General features: G+C 41.5%; 1 protein-coding gene across 1 annotated transcript in view; it reads right to left on the bottom strand.

Annotated features, from left to right (window-relative positions):
* Positions 1-1,816: 1,816 nt before the first annotated feature.
* DIS3 (DIS3 homolog, exosome endoribonuclease and 3'-5' exoribonuclease) overlaps positions 1,817-16,966 on the bottom strand; it is a 169,225-nt gene continuing 154,075 nt past the window's right edge. The window contains exons 20-21 of the mRNA XM_033947503.1: positions 2,636-2,758; positions 1,817-2,336 (exon numbers count right to left, since the gene is read on the bottom strand). Coding sequence (XP_033803394.1) covers positions 2,259-2,336; positions 2,636-2,758 — 201 coding nt within the window. The 3' untranslated portion in view covers positions 1,817-2,258. The remainder of the gene's footprint in view (positions 2,337-2,635; positions 2,759-16,966) is intronic.

The raw sequence follows: 16,966 nt of genomic DNA, 5'->3' as shown, positions 1-16,966 counted from the left end.
GGCCTTTTCTTCCTTCTTCCACTGCCTCTGCCAGATACCATCACTGTTGACAATCCTTCCTCACTGCTTTAAGCCTTGCAACTCAAGCTCAAAGCCCGATCTAAGGCTTACTAATATCTCTGTCTAAAGAAAGATTATGTGCCACAGAGCTTCTAAAATCATTTGGTCTACAGCTGTAGAGAGATGCAGCAGATCAGTAGATGCAGAAGCGGCAGATGAACATAAGAAAAGCCAAGGTCTAGTGAGCCTAGCATCCTGTCTGCCCGTCCAGGCTAAAAAAAAGTGAACAGATCTCAAAAATTAGATCTATTTCTCACAGCTCATTTTAAGGAATAAATGATGGTTTCCCAAATCTACCTGGCTAATAATTTTTATAAAGCTTTTTTTCAGGAACCTGTCCAAATTTATTTTGAATCTCACTATATTCATTGTCTTAATCGCATCCTTTGCCAGAGCTTCCATGGCTTAAATTACTAGTCACAAGCATTAAAAAAAATACTTTCTATGATTCTTTTTCAACCTGCTGGCTATTAGTCTAATGAAATGTCCTCTTATTTTTATATTGTTGAAAGTAAAACAATGATCCCTTAACTATTTTATAAACTTCTATCATATCCCTTCTGTCATCTTTCTTCCAAGCTGAAAAGAGTTAACCTCTTTAGCCGTGCCTTTACTGTGATGTGGTGACTAGAAGTGTTCACAATACCAAGGAAAGGAGGCAGGAAAAACAGCATAATAAGAAAGATTCTAATCTAATCTAATATTTGTGAGTCGTACAAATCTATACAAGCTCAAGGCGACAGATTAAAGAGGAAGAGGAAAAAGGAGTATGAAGGGGGTTCTCGAAAAGCAAGGGGAGGGGCCTACGAGGAGGGGGGTGATATACAGAAGCTGAAACAGTTAGTTGTCAAAGAGGTAAGTCTTCAGGTTTTTCCTGAATGTGGTATAGTTTGTCTCCTTCTTGATTGCTTCTGGGAGGCCATTCCAGTATTTACACCCAGATAAGTTAGCACAGAGTGGAAGATTCACTTGTAATGGAGGCATTTTGTGGATGGCAAGTTAGTTGAATTCTGTTAAGGATTCTTAGGATTCTTATTGATGTCAACCAAGCAGCAGCGAATAGTTGGATGAGGGGAGGAGCAAAATCTGGTGTAGGATGCATGAAGTTTTGAAGATTATTTGGGATGGTATTGGGAGCCAGTGTAGTTGCCTGATGTTGTGATCAAATCATATTTCTTTAATTTGTAGATTAGTCTAATGGTTGTGTTCTGGATAAGTTGCAGTTTGTGGATAAGAGTGATGTCGATGCCTAGGTAGACAGAGTTGCAATAGTCCAGTTAAGGTAAGACCATCATCTGAATGATCAGAGCAAAGTGATGTGGGTGGAAGTATGGTCTTGTGAGTCGTAGTTGATGCATAGTGTAGATAGTTTTTTTCCGAAGGTTAGAGATTTGTGGTTCCATTGTGAGAGTGTCGTCTAAGATGCAGCCGAGTACCTTGGTGGATTGTGAGTAGGAAAATGGAAATGAATGGAAGAAAGATGGTGGGCAATAGGCTGTGGGGCACGAGACAAGTAGAGAAAGACGATAGATGGAATAAAGTTGAAGAGCAGCATCCTATGATGATGGATGGAGAAAAGGAGATTATATTGAAAGGGATGAAATTAAGGATGTTTCGAAAACTTATCCTGTCACTAAATACTCTCTCCCTAAAAGCAAGAAGAAATGAATAAAACAAAAAAGGTAAAATTAAATAGAAGAAAGAAAAAAAAATACAAAATGAATAACTCCCACAAAAAAAAAAAATATGCTGACTATTAATGAAAAACTTTTATAAAATTTGAAAAAAGTCTATTTTGGGTCAGGATAGGATAAAAATACACTAATGCAAACATGACACAAGTTCACAAAATTGGCAGCAGAACCTGCTAACCTATGCTGCAGAATCTTCCCCTGAGTTGCTATAATAGTGGCAGCCTGAACCCTGTGGGGAAATATGGAAAGGATTCGTGCAGTATTTTGTCCAGAATTTTACAAGTCACTGAGAACAGTGATGCTGTTCTACGAGGTATGATTTAGCCGACTTTGAAATTTTGACTAGTGAATACAAAGTTTTTAATAAAAATGTAAAATGTCTTTATAAATGTCAATAAAATAATTAAAAATTGCATCATTTTCTCATAGATTTGCTGGCAAGATCTGTCCCTCCATGAATATATATCAATTGTTTGTGAACAGTTATTAGATGTTAGGATATTGCTAGCTGTCCATCTTGCATTTCTTCTGCTCTGGTTCACCATTGGCATACTTCTGTTTTGGAACATTGAAGCCTGGTATCTAACAGAAAAGAAAAACAAGGTTTTTAGAATTGAATTTTAGCACTGCAACATTGAAAGCTTAAACTGTAGAACAGAGATGATGCTTGTTTTTAATCACTGCAACAAAAACAACCAACAACAACAAAAATAAAGTAGCACTTGTCACTCATTTCCTAGTCTGTGCCATGTGAATGCCACTACATAAACAGAAAAACTATTCAACTAATATGACTGCACAACATCATCATTAACTGACCCCCCCGTTACTAGATGCATTTTTATAATAGCTCCTGCAACACAGGAACATAGATGACTTACCTGTGGTTCTACTAGTGCCATTCGAATTTTCTGGTGTTGGATATTGGAGGCATCTAAGGTGATTTTTACCTTCACCTTATCAAACATATAAAAACATACATCTTCCACGGTCAGTGTTGGTATCTAGGGAAGATATAATATCAAGATTAGTATGAAGCATCAGCTTCATAACATAAAAATATGGATTAAGTCACTGTGGCATGGAGCTCACTGATTCTACAGACTGAAGAGACTGCCTTAAAAAAATGCATTAAGGTGAACCCTAACATTTATTTTGAGGTTATATTCTAAGAGAGAAAGATGATATTCAAGAAAACAAATCTTATCTGTTAATCTTTTTACCTTTAATCTCACCATGACCATTCTAGAACCTGTGGGTTGTGTCTGTCAACCAGTGTGGAAAACAAAAACAAAAGCAGCTCTGTGCAATTTGTTTCTTTAGAACACTATGCAAGTACATATATTATCGACTCTTGCTTAACTGTAGGAAATAATGTAGCCAAGCAAATATATTAAAGAGAAATGAATGCTTACAGTGAATTCAGCTGAAGATTGAACCTAGCAGAAAACTATGAAACAATAAAGGAAAGAAAAGATACTAGTGTAGTTGAAAACCCCAAAATAATAACAAAAACATGTTTGGGCTGTCTGGTGATATTAAAAAATGAAAATTAGCAGCGAAAATATAATTTTTTCTTCCTTAGTGTCCTCACCAGACTAGTCCAGAACCTGTGCGATGTAACAAAGGAGTTCAAAAACACTAGTGGGACAATCAATCTCTAGCAGAACAATGAGCTGGAAGGACTAAATACAGAAAAGAAAAATAATGTGTCTCAACAAATTAAGTATATACATTACATTTCTGTGAAAAACAGGTACTACAAACAGATGCCCAGAGGAAGATGAATAACTCCAAACTATAGAACATAACACCTTACACTAAGATAATGATTCCAGGACTATTTCAATCCATGGCAGGGAAGATCCAGCTTATTTTTTTTTTCCATTTTTTATTTATTATCAATTAATTACAAACAAAGAATTAACTTTGAAAAGAAAATTAGAAAAAAAAGATACAGTCAATACCATTGAAACACACACAAAAAAAATTCCCAACTTAATATATAGTCCAGAACTGGGAGAAAAAAGTAAGTAAATAAAAATCCCTTCCAGGAAAAAAGGGGTAGATACAAATATATTTATAAAGAATAGAGCAGTTAACCTCGGCTAAATATTAACAGACATGAGTTATCTTGTACTTTCCTAAGAAGCATCGGAAATCCCTTTTCCTTCTAAGAAAAAATGCAACTGTTCTGGGTCAAAAAAATATACTTATTTTGTTGGTAATTTATAAGACATTTACAAGGAAACCTCAACTGAAAGGAGGCTCCTAAAGAAATAACTTTAGATTATATTGCATAAATTCCTTCATTCGGTTTTGAGTCCATCGTGAAATATCAGCAAAAATATAAATTTTTCCACCCAAATAGAAAATCTGCTTTAAATTAAAGTATAATTTCAAAATCATGTCCTTGTCTTGAAGAAAAACGAAGGATACTATCAAAGTAGCGCGACCTAGAATTTCAATTTCAGATGATTCCAATAGCTCCGAAATTCCTAACTGTGCTTGTTCTTCCTCTTCCTTCATAATTCTTTTAAGGAAATAAAGTTTTTGTATCGGGGGGATGTTAGATTCTGAGATTTTCAATATGGAGATCAAAAAATTTTTAAAGATCTCTCTTGAAGTCATAAGTTTAGGTATAGGAAAATTCAGTAGCCTTAAATTCAGGCTCCTATTTTGATTTTCAAGATTTTCAATTTTCCGTAGATAAAAAATTTTATCTGTAACTTGTTGTTTATTAAAAGTTTTGACCTCCAACATAGTTTGTTCAATCTCCCCAATTTTCTGATTTTGCTGTTGAACCTGAGTTTCCAATTGGTTAATTTTTAATGGAAGCCCAAGTGTTAGGGAAATAACGTTGCTACATACCAAATGAAGGTTTTCAATTGCTTTCCAAAGAGAGTCCAGGGTTACCACCTGTGGTCTGAGAAGCGGCTTGAGTTGGGTCATCTGAGACTGGTCTTGTTCTAGCCGCTGAACTCCATCGCGGCTAGTGTCTCCTCCCAACTCGCCACCGCTTTCATTCGGTGCTCCTCGTTCGGTCGGCTTCAACGAAGTTGAAAATGTTGAAGCAATCGCCTCCAAACCTGCCAGCTGCAATGAATTCTCCCTCCCTTCTATTCCCAGGGAGCCCTCTGGTCAGATATTCGATGCAGCCGCGTTTCCAGGCACAGGGGGAGGGTCAGCGAGAATTCGCTGTCTAAGCTGAGCCTTTCCTGCGACTCTGCAAGGGGACTGTAAATTAAGTCAATACAGTCTGTCACAGTGTGGATGTAGCAGACAGGGGTAGAGGGATGATCCTCTGCCTTCCCCTTTCTTTTTGGCATTGAAAAAGAAAAGTAAAGGAAACGTAGTAGGTAAGAAATAAACTCGCCGAATCAGGAGCTCACAGACGCGCGTCCTGCTCTGTCGCCATGGGAGGGGGGGAGATCTAGCTTAACAGAACAACTGAAAAGAACTGAAGTACCTAATACAAGTGAAATATGAAACAGGAAGAGTAAGGAATTAAATGCATATAAAACTTATAACAGAAGAAGTCAAAGAAACAAAAAAGACAGTGGTCTAAGCTGAAAGGAGCGATAAAAATGGCTACGGACCTTTATGTGAAGAAAATCAATAAAAACAAGAGAAAAAGGAAGCCGATATGGTTCTCCAACCTAGTGGCTGAGAAAATAAAGGCGAAAGAATTGGTGTTCGTGAAATATAAAAAAACCCAAGAAGAGGAGAGCAGAAAGGACTACAGGGTGAAACTGAAAGAAGCCAAGAGAGAGATACGTCTGGCGAAAGCACAGGCGGAAGAACAAATGGCTAAAAATGTAAAAAAGGGAGACAAAATTTTTTTCAGATATATTAGTGAAAGGAGGAAGATGATAAATGGAATTGCTAGGCTAAAAGATGCTGGGAACCAATATGTGGAAAGTGATTAGGAGAAAGCGAATGTGCTAAACAAATACTTCTGTTCTGTGTTCACAGAAGAAAATCCTGGAGAAGGACCGAGATTGTCTAGCAAAGTTACACGAGAAAATGGAGTAGATTCTGCGCCGTTCACGGAGGAGGGTGTTTATGAGCAACTTGAAAAACTGAAGGTGGACAAAGTGATGGGACCAGACTGGATCCATCCCAGGATACTAAGAGAGCTCAGAGAGGTTCTGGCGAGTCCTATTAAAGACTTGTTCAACAAATCTCTGGAGACGGGAGTGATTCCTGGGGATTGGAGAAGAGCGGATGTGGTCCCTATTCATAAAAGTGGTCACAGGGATGAAGCAGGAAACGACAGGCCGGTGAGCTTCACTTCAGTTGTTGGAAAAATAATGGAAGTTTTGCTGAAAGAAAGGTTAGTGTACTTCCTTGAATCTAATGGGTTACAGGATCCGAGGCAACATGCGCCGTTCATGGAGGAGGGTGTTTATGAGCAACTTGAAAAACTGAAGGTGGACAAAGCGATGGGACCAGACTGGATCCATCCCAGGATACTAAGAGAGCTCAGAGAGGTTCTGGCGAGTCCTATTAAAGACTTGTTCAACAAATCTCTGGAGACGGGAGTGATTCCTGGGGATTGGAGAAGAGCAGATGTGGTCCCTATTCATAAAAGTGGTCACAGGGATGAAGCAGGAAACTACAGGCCGGTGAGCTTCACTTCAGTTGTTGGAAAAATAATGGAAGATTTGCTGAAAGAAAGGATAGTGTACTTCCTTGAATCTAATGGGTTACAGGATCCGAGGCAACATGGCTTTACAAAAGATAAATCGTGCCAAACGAACCTGATTTAATTTTTTGATTGGGTGACCAGAGAGCTGGATCGAGGACATATGCTAGATGTAATTTACTTGGATTTCAGCAAAGCCTTTGTTACAGTCCCTCATAGGAGGCTGTTGAACAAACTTGAAGGGCTGAAGTTAGGATCCAAAGTGGTGAACTGGGTCAGAAACTGGCTGTCGGACAGACGCCAGAGGGTGGTGGTTAATGGAAGTCGCTCGAAGGAAGGAAAGGTGACTAGTGGAGTCCCTCAGGGATCGGTGCTGAGGCCAATCCTGTTCAATATGTTTGTGAGTGACATTGCTGAAGGGTTAGAAGGAAAAGTGTGCCTTTTTGCAGATGATACCAAGATTTATAACAGAGTAGACACCGAAGAGGGAGTGGAAAATATGAAAAAGGATCTGCAAAAGTTAGAGGAATGGTCTAATGCCTGGCAACTAAAATTCAATGCAAAGAAATGCAGAGTAATGCATTTGGGGATTAATAATCAGAAGGAACCGTATATGCTGGGAGGGGAGAAGCTGTTATGCACGGACGGGGAGAGGGACCTTGGGGTGATAGTGTCAGAAGATCTAAAGGTGAAAAAACAGTGTGATAAGGCAGTGGCTGCTGCCAGAAGGATGCTGGGCTGTATAAAGAGAGGCGTAGTCAGTAGAAGGAAGAAGGTGTTGATGCCCCTGTACAGGTCATTGGTAAGGCCCCACTTGGAGTATTGTGTTCAATTTTGGAGACCGTATCTGGCAAAGGACGTAAGAAGACTTGAGGTGGTCCAGAGAAGGGTGACGAAAATGATAGGAGGCTTGCACCAGAAGACCTATGAGGAGAGACTGGAAGCTCTGAATATGTATACCCTAGAGGAAAGGAGAGACAGGGGAGATATGATTCAGACGTTCAAATACTTGAAGGGTATTAACGTAGAACAAATCTTTTTCAGAGAAAGGAAAATGGTAAAACCAGAGGACATAATTTGAGGTTGAGGGGTGGTATATTCAAAGGCAATGTTAGGAAATTCTACTTTACGGAGAGGGTAGCGGATGCCTGGAATGTCCTCCAGAGAGAGGTGGTAGAGAGTAAAACTGTGATTGAGTTCAAAGAAGCGTGGGATGAACACAGAGGATTTAGAATCAGAAAATAATATTAAATATTGAACTAAGGCCAGTACTGGGCAGACTTGCACGATCTGTGTCTGTATATGGCCGTTTGGTGGAGGATGGGCTGGGGAGGGCTTCAATGGCTGGGAGGGTGTAGATGGGCTGGAGTAAGTCTTAATAGAGATTTCGGCAGTTGGAACCCAAGCACAGTGCAGGGTAAAGCTTTGGATTCTTGCCCAGAAATAGCTAAGAAGAAAAAATTAAAAATTTAAATTGAATCAGGTTGGGCAGACTGGATGGACCATTTGGGTCTTTATCTGCCGTCATCTACTATGTTACTATGTTATAAATAATGAGTTTGTAATATCTTCCAAAGAATGAGGCTATTGGAAACTCCATGAGAACTCAAGAGAAAAAAATAAACCTCTCCAGACAACACATTGTTCTTATGCTCTCTTCTAAATACAAAGAGATACAGATGACAAGGCAGAACAAGTAGCAATATAGAAATAGAAGAAAATCCAGGCCAATTGTACTCAATATGTCAAGTTGCTATATACGCACCAGAAATTATTGCGCAAGATAGGGGGGGGGGGTTCAGATTAACAGTTAAACTGAACAGAAGAATCATCTCTGAATTGCTATATAATTCTAAGGAAATTCTGAGAACTCCCTGCAGAACTGTGTATTTAGAACCTTTACAGAGAGCAATATAAAGTTAGAGAAAAGCTGCATCGTATAGCATCAATGACAATGAATGGAAACAGACTCTAGAATGGAAACTTGCCAGAGAAAGAAAAAGATTAGAGTCACAGAATTCCACCATAAAACACTGGTAGTACACTTTCTCCTTCTGAGTAGCAGCAGCACTTTAAGAATTTTGAAACAGAATACAACACAAGGAAATGAAGCCTATTTCAGGTAGAAGCAACTAAAAAGGCTGGAGTGCCATCAGAAGCAATCCCTGAGAAATTAACAAGGAAAAACTGGAGGACAGCACCTACCAATGGATCGAGTGTGGAAAAATAAACATCTACCTTCATAAGTAGATTGTGTGTGTTAGGTGCCATTGACTCAGGTTTGCATCCTAGTGACTTGATGAATTACAGATCCAAAAAGAAGTCAGTTGGAGGGCTGACTGTCTCCTGCCGGAGGTCCCACTCTCCAGTCAGGCACCCCTGCAGCCACTACCGGCAGTTGCCGATCGAGGAGAGGTCCTCTCTCCTCAGAATAAGAACGAGGTGAGCCGCGGTGGAAAGAGGGCTGACTGTCTCCTGCCGGAGGTCCCACTCTCCAGTCAGGCACCCCTGCAGCCACTACCGGCAGTTGCCGATCGAGGAGAGGTCCTCTCTCCTCAGAATAAGAACGAGGTGAGCCGCGGTGGAAAGAGGGCTGACTGTCTCCTGCCGGAGGTCCCACTCTCCAGTCAGGCACCCCTGCAGCCACTACCGGCAGTTGCCGATCGAGGAGAGGTCCTCTCTCCTCAGAATAAGAACGAGGTGAGCCGCGGAACCCAAGGCCGCGTGGCCAAAGGGGCAGGACACGCCCCTTTGGAGCTCCTTCGGAGCCAGGAGGAGCGAGGAGCAACTGGGAAGAATAATGGGAAAGCGTAAAGCCAAGATTATCTCTTCATCACCTTCTAATGTCTATGGACCCATGGATCGTCATCTTTCAGCTTTACAAGCAATATCTGAAGGTAAGACTGATGCTCGTTCCCAATCTGCCTCTCTTTCATCTGGCGAACCCACGCCTCCACCTCAACCTCTAACTGCATTACCGGAAAAGGCTGACTCCATTTCCCAATCAGGGCTGGACTTAGCCTCCCCATTACTTTCAGAGTTGGACTCTAAAAATAATTCCAAAGGGGAACATTCCTTTATGGTCTCTCCTGTTTCAATGCCTACCGGACCTATTCAAAGGCCTGAGGTGGGCAATAAACCAATCACTTTGCAAGATGTCTGGACTGTTGTTAATAGAATTGAGAGTTCACTACAGGGCACAGTAGTGCAATTATGTAAGTTTGTAGTGCAATTATGTAAGTTTTCTTCAGAAATAACGAATAAAGTGGCTGAGCATGATAATCAATTGGTTAATATGGGGAAAAAATTAGACAATATAGAATCATCTGTTTCTGTAATGCAATCTTGTATGGTATCTCAAGTAAAGGATAATACTTTATTGCATTTACAGTTGGAGAAAATGGAGAATGCTTTGAGATCTAGGAACCTCAGATTTCTGAATTTTCCTTTATCTCATTTTCTTTCTCCCTTAGAATTACTTAAAATGTATTTAAAAGATGTACTATCCTATACTGGTTTAGAAAGTTTTTGTCCAGATAATCTTTATTATTTACCCAGTAGTATTATAAAGATTTCAGAAGAAGGGGGGAAAGATCAATTAGTGTCTCCTGATAGTTTGAATATTTCCCAATTTCTTGAATCATCTAAAGACTATATAGCCAAAAGAGCAACATTATTAGTCACATTTAAAACTGAGATGGAAAAACAAGATATTCTTAAATTGTATTTTTTAAATAAAACTGCTAAGTTCTGTGGTCAACAGATAAATGTTTTTCCAGATGTCTCCAAACAGACACAATACAGGAGGAAGCAATTCCTACAACTTAAGGATAAAACCTTGAGTGTAGGTGCTTCATTTTTTCTTAAATTCCCCTGCAAGTGTTTGGTGGTATATCAAGATACCAAATATATTTTTTTAGATCCAACTCATTTAGAAAATTTTCTTATAGATAAACCCAAGTTGGATATTTTGCCTGTTATTAACGCAGAGGTTGCGATGGAATGATAAATGGAATTATTATTATGCTTGACTCTAGAGTGTATTTGTGTTGAATATGCTGATGATGTTTAATTATTGCTTATTAAAGGACATATCAGGAATAGCCAGCCCCCAATAATGTGGACTTAAAGATTATTATCTATTTTATTTTCAATTTCCTGTGTATTTGTTTATTTTGCTTGAATTTGTTATCTGCTGTAACAATTAATAAATTCAATAAAAAAAAAAAAAAGAAGTCAGTTTTAAGCTAGTCCAACAAGGTCCTCCAGCATCATCCCCATACTTCCCTAGTAGCATGATGAGAACCATTCGACCCAGGGGACCATCTTCCAGCATTACATGTCGATTCTTTATATCTCATCATCATCAAGTTTGTTTTAGAAGAATACAGAAGTAGACTGCCGGGCTTTTATTCTGTGCAGTATATATTCGTTGTCACCATTGTCACATCAAACGCAATCCTCCATCTTCAATCCTGCTATCTACTGCTGCCCAGATGGGTGGTACATCATTAACCTGACATCTCTGTTGAAATCTGTCCACCTTGGGAGACCCTGCTGGTAATGAAACTATCAATGGCATAGCTTTCAGCTTCTCAGATGCATGCAAGCCCCAGTAGCATGACAAGCCCATGTACTATGACTGAGGACCACATGGAAATAATTACTCTTCCCAGGAAAAGGAGAAATGCATCAGATTAGAAAAACCAGTAAACTGTGCAGGAGAAAACAGCCAGACTCAACCAATAGATATATATATATTTTTTTCCAGAGGAAGCAAAGTTTATTAAAGGACGTGCCATGGCTCATGTTTTGGCAAGGTGCCTGCATCAGGGGGGTCATATAACAGTTTCAAAGACATATAAAGTTTCCTGTATAATTCAGCAACAAGTATATTCCAAATCAGAATAGCTTCTCTGAATTCCAAATCCTGGGCAATGCTCTTCCTCAACCAGGAATTGGAAGAGTGTACCCTGAGAAGTCTTGAGAGGAAACCTTGCCATGGGAATTCAGAGGAGAAAGCTATTCTTTTTATTTTTTTTGTCAACGTTTATTGTAAAATTTTTACAAAAGAAAGGTATAGAAAACATGATCTGTAAAAAGAGTAAATATACAACAGTAAACTATGGTTGAGAACAGATCAAAACATGTCAAAGCAGAAACAGTAAAATTATTATTACCAGAATTGTAATATCGATATAACTTACAGAGGAATCAACCAATCACAGTCAACCAACAGTATGAATCCAAATAAAAATATAAGAAAGGCTGAAAGAGGCACGTGCCATTCCCTCTGATGCAAAACCATTGTTTGAAAATTTACTTTAAGAAGAAGAAAATGCTTCTCCAATCTCCTTACCGGAAAGCTTAAGATCATGCAGTATCTACTCAGGTGCTATTGCAGATGCAAGCCATACAAAATACATATACATTTCCCTTTCCTTTTTTTTTACCTGTACATTCTATACTCTGCTGGGTTATGCCCTGCAGCTGACTTAAATACATCATTAACAACAAGACGGGAGAACACAAAAATAAGGGATTCTATCCAAAGAAGGAACATACTTCTCCATTCATAAAAGGAAGAAAGAGAAACCCATAACCAGAATCAAAGAAACTCTTCAGGGTACTAGAAACACCTGCTTTTGATCTGAATGAAAAGAAAGAGAGAAATAACTATCCAAAAGTGTAAAGACAAAGTCTTTGAGCTGACAAAGGAAGGGAATGGATTTTAGATTTTAATTAATGGCCACTTCAGGAGTAGCTCAAGGTGAGTTATATTCAGAAGGAGTAGGATCTTTACTGACCCAAGAAGCAGAAGCTTATGTCTAAGTTCATGTTCAAGGCAGTGGAGGGTTAAGCGATTTGTCCAAGATTAGAAAAGGTAGTTAGATTTCAACAAGGTTTCCCTGGGTCTCAGTCCTATGCTCTAATCATTAGGCTACTCCTCCACTAACCAGGGCACAGAAAGTTCAAGGGAAGATTATGTTCTAACCTTAATAAAGCACAGTTACTTACCGTAACAGGTGTCATCCGGAGACACCAGGCAGATATTCTCACATGTGGGTGACGTTATCCACAGAGTCCTGGTACGGACAGTAAAAAAGTGCACCGGCACTTTAAGAATTCAAGAGCTTTAAGACTGCCCGCACCATGTATGCCAATGCCCAATGCCAGCTCGCAAGGTCATCAGTTCTATGCTCAAGCGAAGAAGCCAATTAGGGGAGGTGAGTGGGATGTGAGAATATCTGCCTGCTGACCCCGAATACCTGTTATGGTAAGTAACTATGCTTTATCCTAGAACAAGGAGGCAGCATATTCTCACATGTATGACTTTCTAGCTTCAATAAAAGGAATGGAGGGAGATCTGGATTCCAAGAACTCAGAAAACTTCAAGTTGCCTCGCAAAAACCTAGACCTAGTGTCTGATACGAGAGTGCGAAAGCAAGGGAAGGAACCTAATAGAAAAAAGGAACAGAGGAACTCCATGCTCTACTAGAGGTAAAAGGAGGATATCGAAAAACCTATATGCATGGAGGTTGAAAAAAATAATAAACAACTTCTTAGAGGTAGTTGAATCTAAATATAGGCGATGGAAATGCCAAAAAGATTCAAGAAACAATTAAGAGAGTACTACTGGCTAATGAACCCATATGGAGCAGCCAACCCAATGAAAAGTTGATACGAATGAAACGAATGAAAAGAAAAAAAATTTCATAATCAAACAACCATGATTTTCTTGAAAAGAATTGCTTTAGGAGAATAAAAAGTAGGAGCTGTACTAGAAAAGCCAATACTGTGGAGCATAAAATAAAAATGACTATTCTGTTACATCTCAAGAAGGCTGAAAAAGTGATGAAAAAAGCATTAAAATGAGAAAATCACTTGTCATATTGATATAGGGACTTTGGATCATTTGTTGTATACATATTGTCCATTGATACTTAATTTTTGGAAGTTGACATGGGGACAAATGTACTTGGGTCATCGATACCACTAACTTATGAAGCTATAATTTGTAGTACTTTATTACATGTTAAACTTTCTTTGCATCGTTATAAAAGCCGATTTTTCTTAATAATGGTGGAAGTAGCCATTCAAATGATAACACACAACTGGAAATGTTATGATCGACTTAATTATACTTTTTGGTGGGCAAACTTGTGTTCTAGTTATAAATATGAAAGAATGAACGCTGAAATTTTAGGTTACAGTAAAGTATTTAACATGGTGGGGAGCCCATTGGCATCATTTATTGAGTCACAATAGATGTCATGTACCTTTTCTTTTTATCTGACCTCCTTAAACATCCAGGGTGGGAGGGAGGGTGGTGGGAAATGTATTATTGTTATTCCTATTTTATTTATTGTATGAAAATTATAAATGTATATCTACTTTAATTAGTTAAGGGGGAAGGGGGAGAGAAAATGAGTGTTTTTCAAATTATTTGCATATTTAAAGTGCATTTCTTGATTTATGTTTAAATTCATTATATTGCACTATTTATATTTTAAAATTAATAAAGATTTACAAAAAAAAAGAGAAAATCAATAGAGGAGAAGATATTATCAAAACAATATGGCAGTAAGAATGAAATCCCTTCCAAGATTTAACAAGGAAGGCGAGAACGGATTTGTTTATTATGCTTGTAAAAAACAAAAGTTGGTTTAGTGTTTTTGATTGTTGTTTTTTTTTTAAAAATCTCCTCAAGAGGAGCTTAGTAAGGATATAACACTACTAAAAATGGAACTTGAACCCATGAAAGCATATGACTAGAAGGAAAATAGTTGAACTTTTAAATCTACTGCCTCTGGTAGAACTTGGGAATCAAAATAAGGAGAAATTAGGTTCTTACCTGCTAATTTACTTTCTTTTAGCTTCTCCAGACCAGTAGAGGTTAACTTTACGATTGGGTATATATCTAATCATGACCAGCAGGTGGAGACTGAAAACAAAACTTTGGGACAGTATATCCTAGCCCCTCCTCTCTATTTCCCTCAGTCTGCCGAATAGCCAAGCAGAACCAAGAACTGGAAAACAACAGAGAGAAAAAACAATACTCCGAAAGGAGCAACAAATAACATACCCAAAAATGCTGTTGGAAAATGCAGAGGAGAAATTCCCGAAGGAAGAAGGTCCCCACAGCTCGCCAGCTAAGCCAGCCGAGCCACAGCCGCTGTTCTTCAATTCTCCCCGGCCCTAGAAAAATACTAGAACCCGCAGCAAAAACCAAAAACTGCCCGCGCAACAGCCCCAACAACAACAACAACAGACAGGGTGGGGACCTCTACTGGTCTGGAGAAGCTAAAAGAAAGTAAATTAGCAGGTAAGAACCTAATTTCTCCTTCTTTAGCACTCTCCAGACCAGTAGAGGTTAACTTTACGATTGGGACGTACCAAAGCAGTCCCTCTCACGGGCGGGACCCCCGAAGGGCCGATACCAGAACACGCTCACCGAACACCGCGTCCCGACGCGCCTGAACATCTACCCGATAATGCCGAACAAATGAATGCAAGGAGGACCAAACCGCAGCCTTACAAATATCCACCGGAGGCACGAGCGACGACTCAGCCCAAGAAGCCGCCTGACCCCTAGTGGAATGAGCCTTGAGAAACTCCGGAACCGGCTTCTGACTCAGAAGATAAGCGGAAGCAATCATCTCCTTGATCCAGCGCGCAATAGTAGCCTTAGAAGCGCCAGCCCCCCGACGAGGACCCGCCAGAAGCACAAAGAGATGATCGGAGCTCCGAAAATCCCGGGTCCGCTGCACATAAGCATGGAGGACCCGACCGACATCCAACTTGCGCAGCTGTCGTTGCTCAGAAGAACCCTCCCGACTACCCAAGACCGGGAGGACCACCGATTGATTGACATGAAAAGGAGAAACTACCTTCGGCAGAAAGGAAGGAACAGGCCGCAAAACAACCCGCTCCTTCGAAAACTCCAGGAAGGGAGCCCTACAAGAGAAAGCCTGTAGCTCCGACACCCGTCTAGCGGAAGTAATGGCCACCAAAAAGACCGACTTCAGCGTAAGGTCCTTTAACGAACAGCCATCCAACGGCTCGAAAGGAGGGCGCACTAGAACAGAGAGAACCAGATTGAGATCCCAAGAGGGAATCGAGGGCCTTATGGGAGGCCTGAGCAACTTGGCCGCCCTAAGAAAGCGAATCACATCAGGAATGGCTGACAAACGCTGACCTGTCACCAGCCCCCGAAAAGCCGACAGGGCCGCCAGATGAACCCGAAGAGAAGACCAGGCCAGGCCCCTATCCAGGCCATCCTGCAAAAACTCTAGAATGTTAGGCAGAGAAGCGCGAAAGGAGACCACTCCCCGCGCTCGGCACCATTCCTCAAAAAGACGCCAAACCCGTACATAAGCCCGAGAGGTAGAAAGCCTCCGGGACCCCAAAAGTGTAGAGATCACCTTGTCGGAATATCCCTTCTTACTCAGGCGGCCCCTTTCAAGAGCCAAGCCGTAAGACAAAAGGGAGACGGGTCGAACATGGGAATGGGACCCTGCGTCAGAAGATCGCACCCGAGAGGCAGAGGAAGAGGATCCGCCACCAGATGCCTCACCAGATCCGCATACCACGGACGACGAGGCCAATCCGGAGCCACCAAAACCACCAGCCCCGGAAGGCGAACAACGCGAAGCAGTACTCTGCCCACTAATGGCCAAGGAGGGAACACATACAACAGCCCCTCCGTTGGCCACGGTTGGACCAGAGCATCCAGACCCTCGGCCAGACCGTCCCTGCGACGACTGAAGAAGCGGGGTACTTTGGCGTTGCCACTTGTAGCCATCAGATCCATCAGGGGCTGCCCCCAAGCACGCACTAGCAACTGAAACGCCTCGGCGCCGAGACACCACTCTCCCGGATCCAAGAAGTGACGACTGAGGAAGTCCGCCTGAACGTTTTCTACCCCGGCAATGTGAGAGGCCGAGAGGTCCAGAAGATGCGACTCCGCCCAAACCATGAGCCGAGCCGCCTCCTGCGCCACCAGAGTGCTCTTGGTGCCCCCCTGACGATTGACATAAGCCACCGCCGTGGCATTGTCCGACAGGACTCTGACCGACTTGCCCAACAAAAGGGAGTGGAAAGCCAACAGCGCCAGCCGGACCGCCCTGGTCTCCAACACGTTGATCGACCAGGAGGCCTCCTCCGTGGACCAGGTTCCCTGAGCTGAGTGACCCAGGCACTGGGCCCCCCAACCCAGGAGACTCGCATCCGTAAGGAGCACCGTCCACTGCGGAAGATCCAGACCCACCCCCTGAACTAGGTGAGGGGTCCGGAGCCACCAACGCAGACTGCAGCGCGCCAAGCCTCGCAGGGGAACCGGGACATCCATCCCGTGCCGCTGGGGAGACCACCTCCGGAGCAGAGCATACTGGAGAGGACGCATGTGGGCCCGCGCCCACCTCACCACGTCCAGGGACGCCGCCATCGACCCCAGGACCTGGAGGAAATCTCGCGCCCGAGGACACCGGGACGCCAAAAGCAGGCGAATCTGAGACTGCAATTTGCTCACCCGGGCCTCTGGGAGGAAGACCTTCCCCAAGGA

This window comes from Geotrypetes seraphini, chromosome 6, assembly GCF_902459505.1.
Source record: "Geotrypetes seraphini chromosome 6, aGeoSer1.1, whole genome shotgun sequence".
In the NCBI taxonomy this organism is placed as follows: Eukaryota; Metazoa; Chordata; class Amphibia; order Gymnophiona; family Dermophiidae; genus Geotrypetes; species Geotrypetes seraphini.
This window is presented reverse-complemented; position numbering and strand designations above follow the sequence as displayed.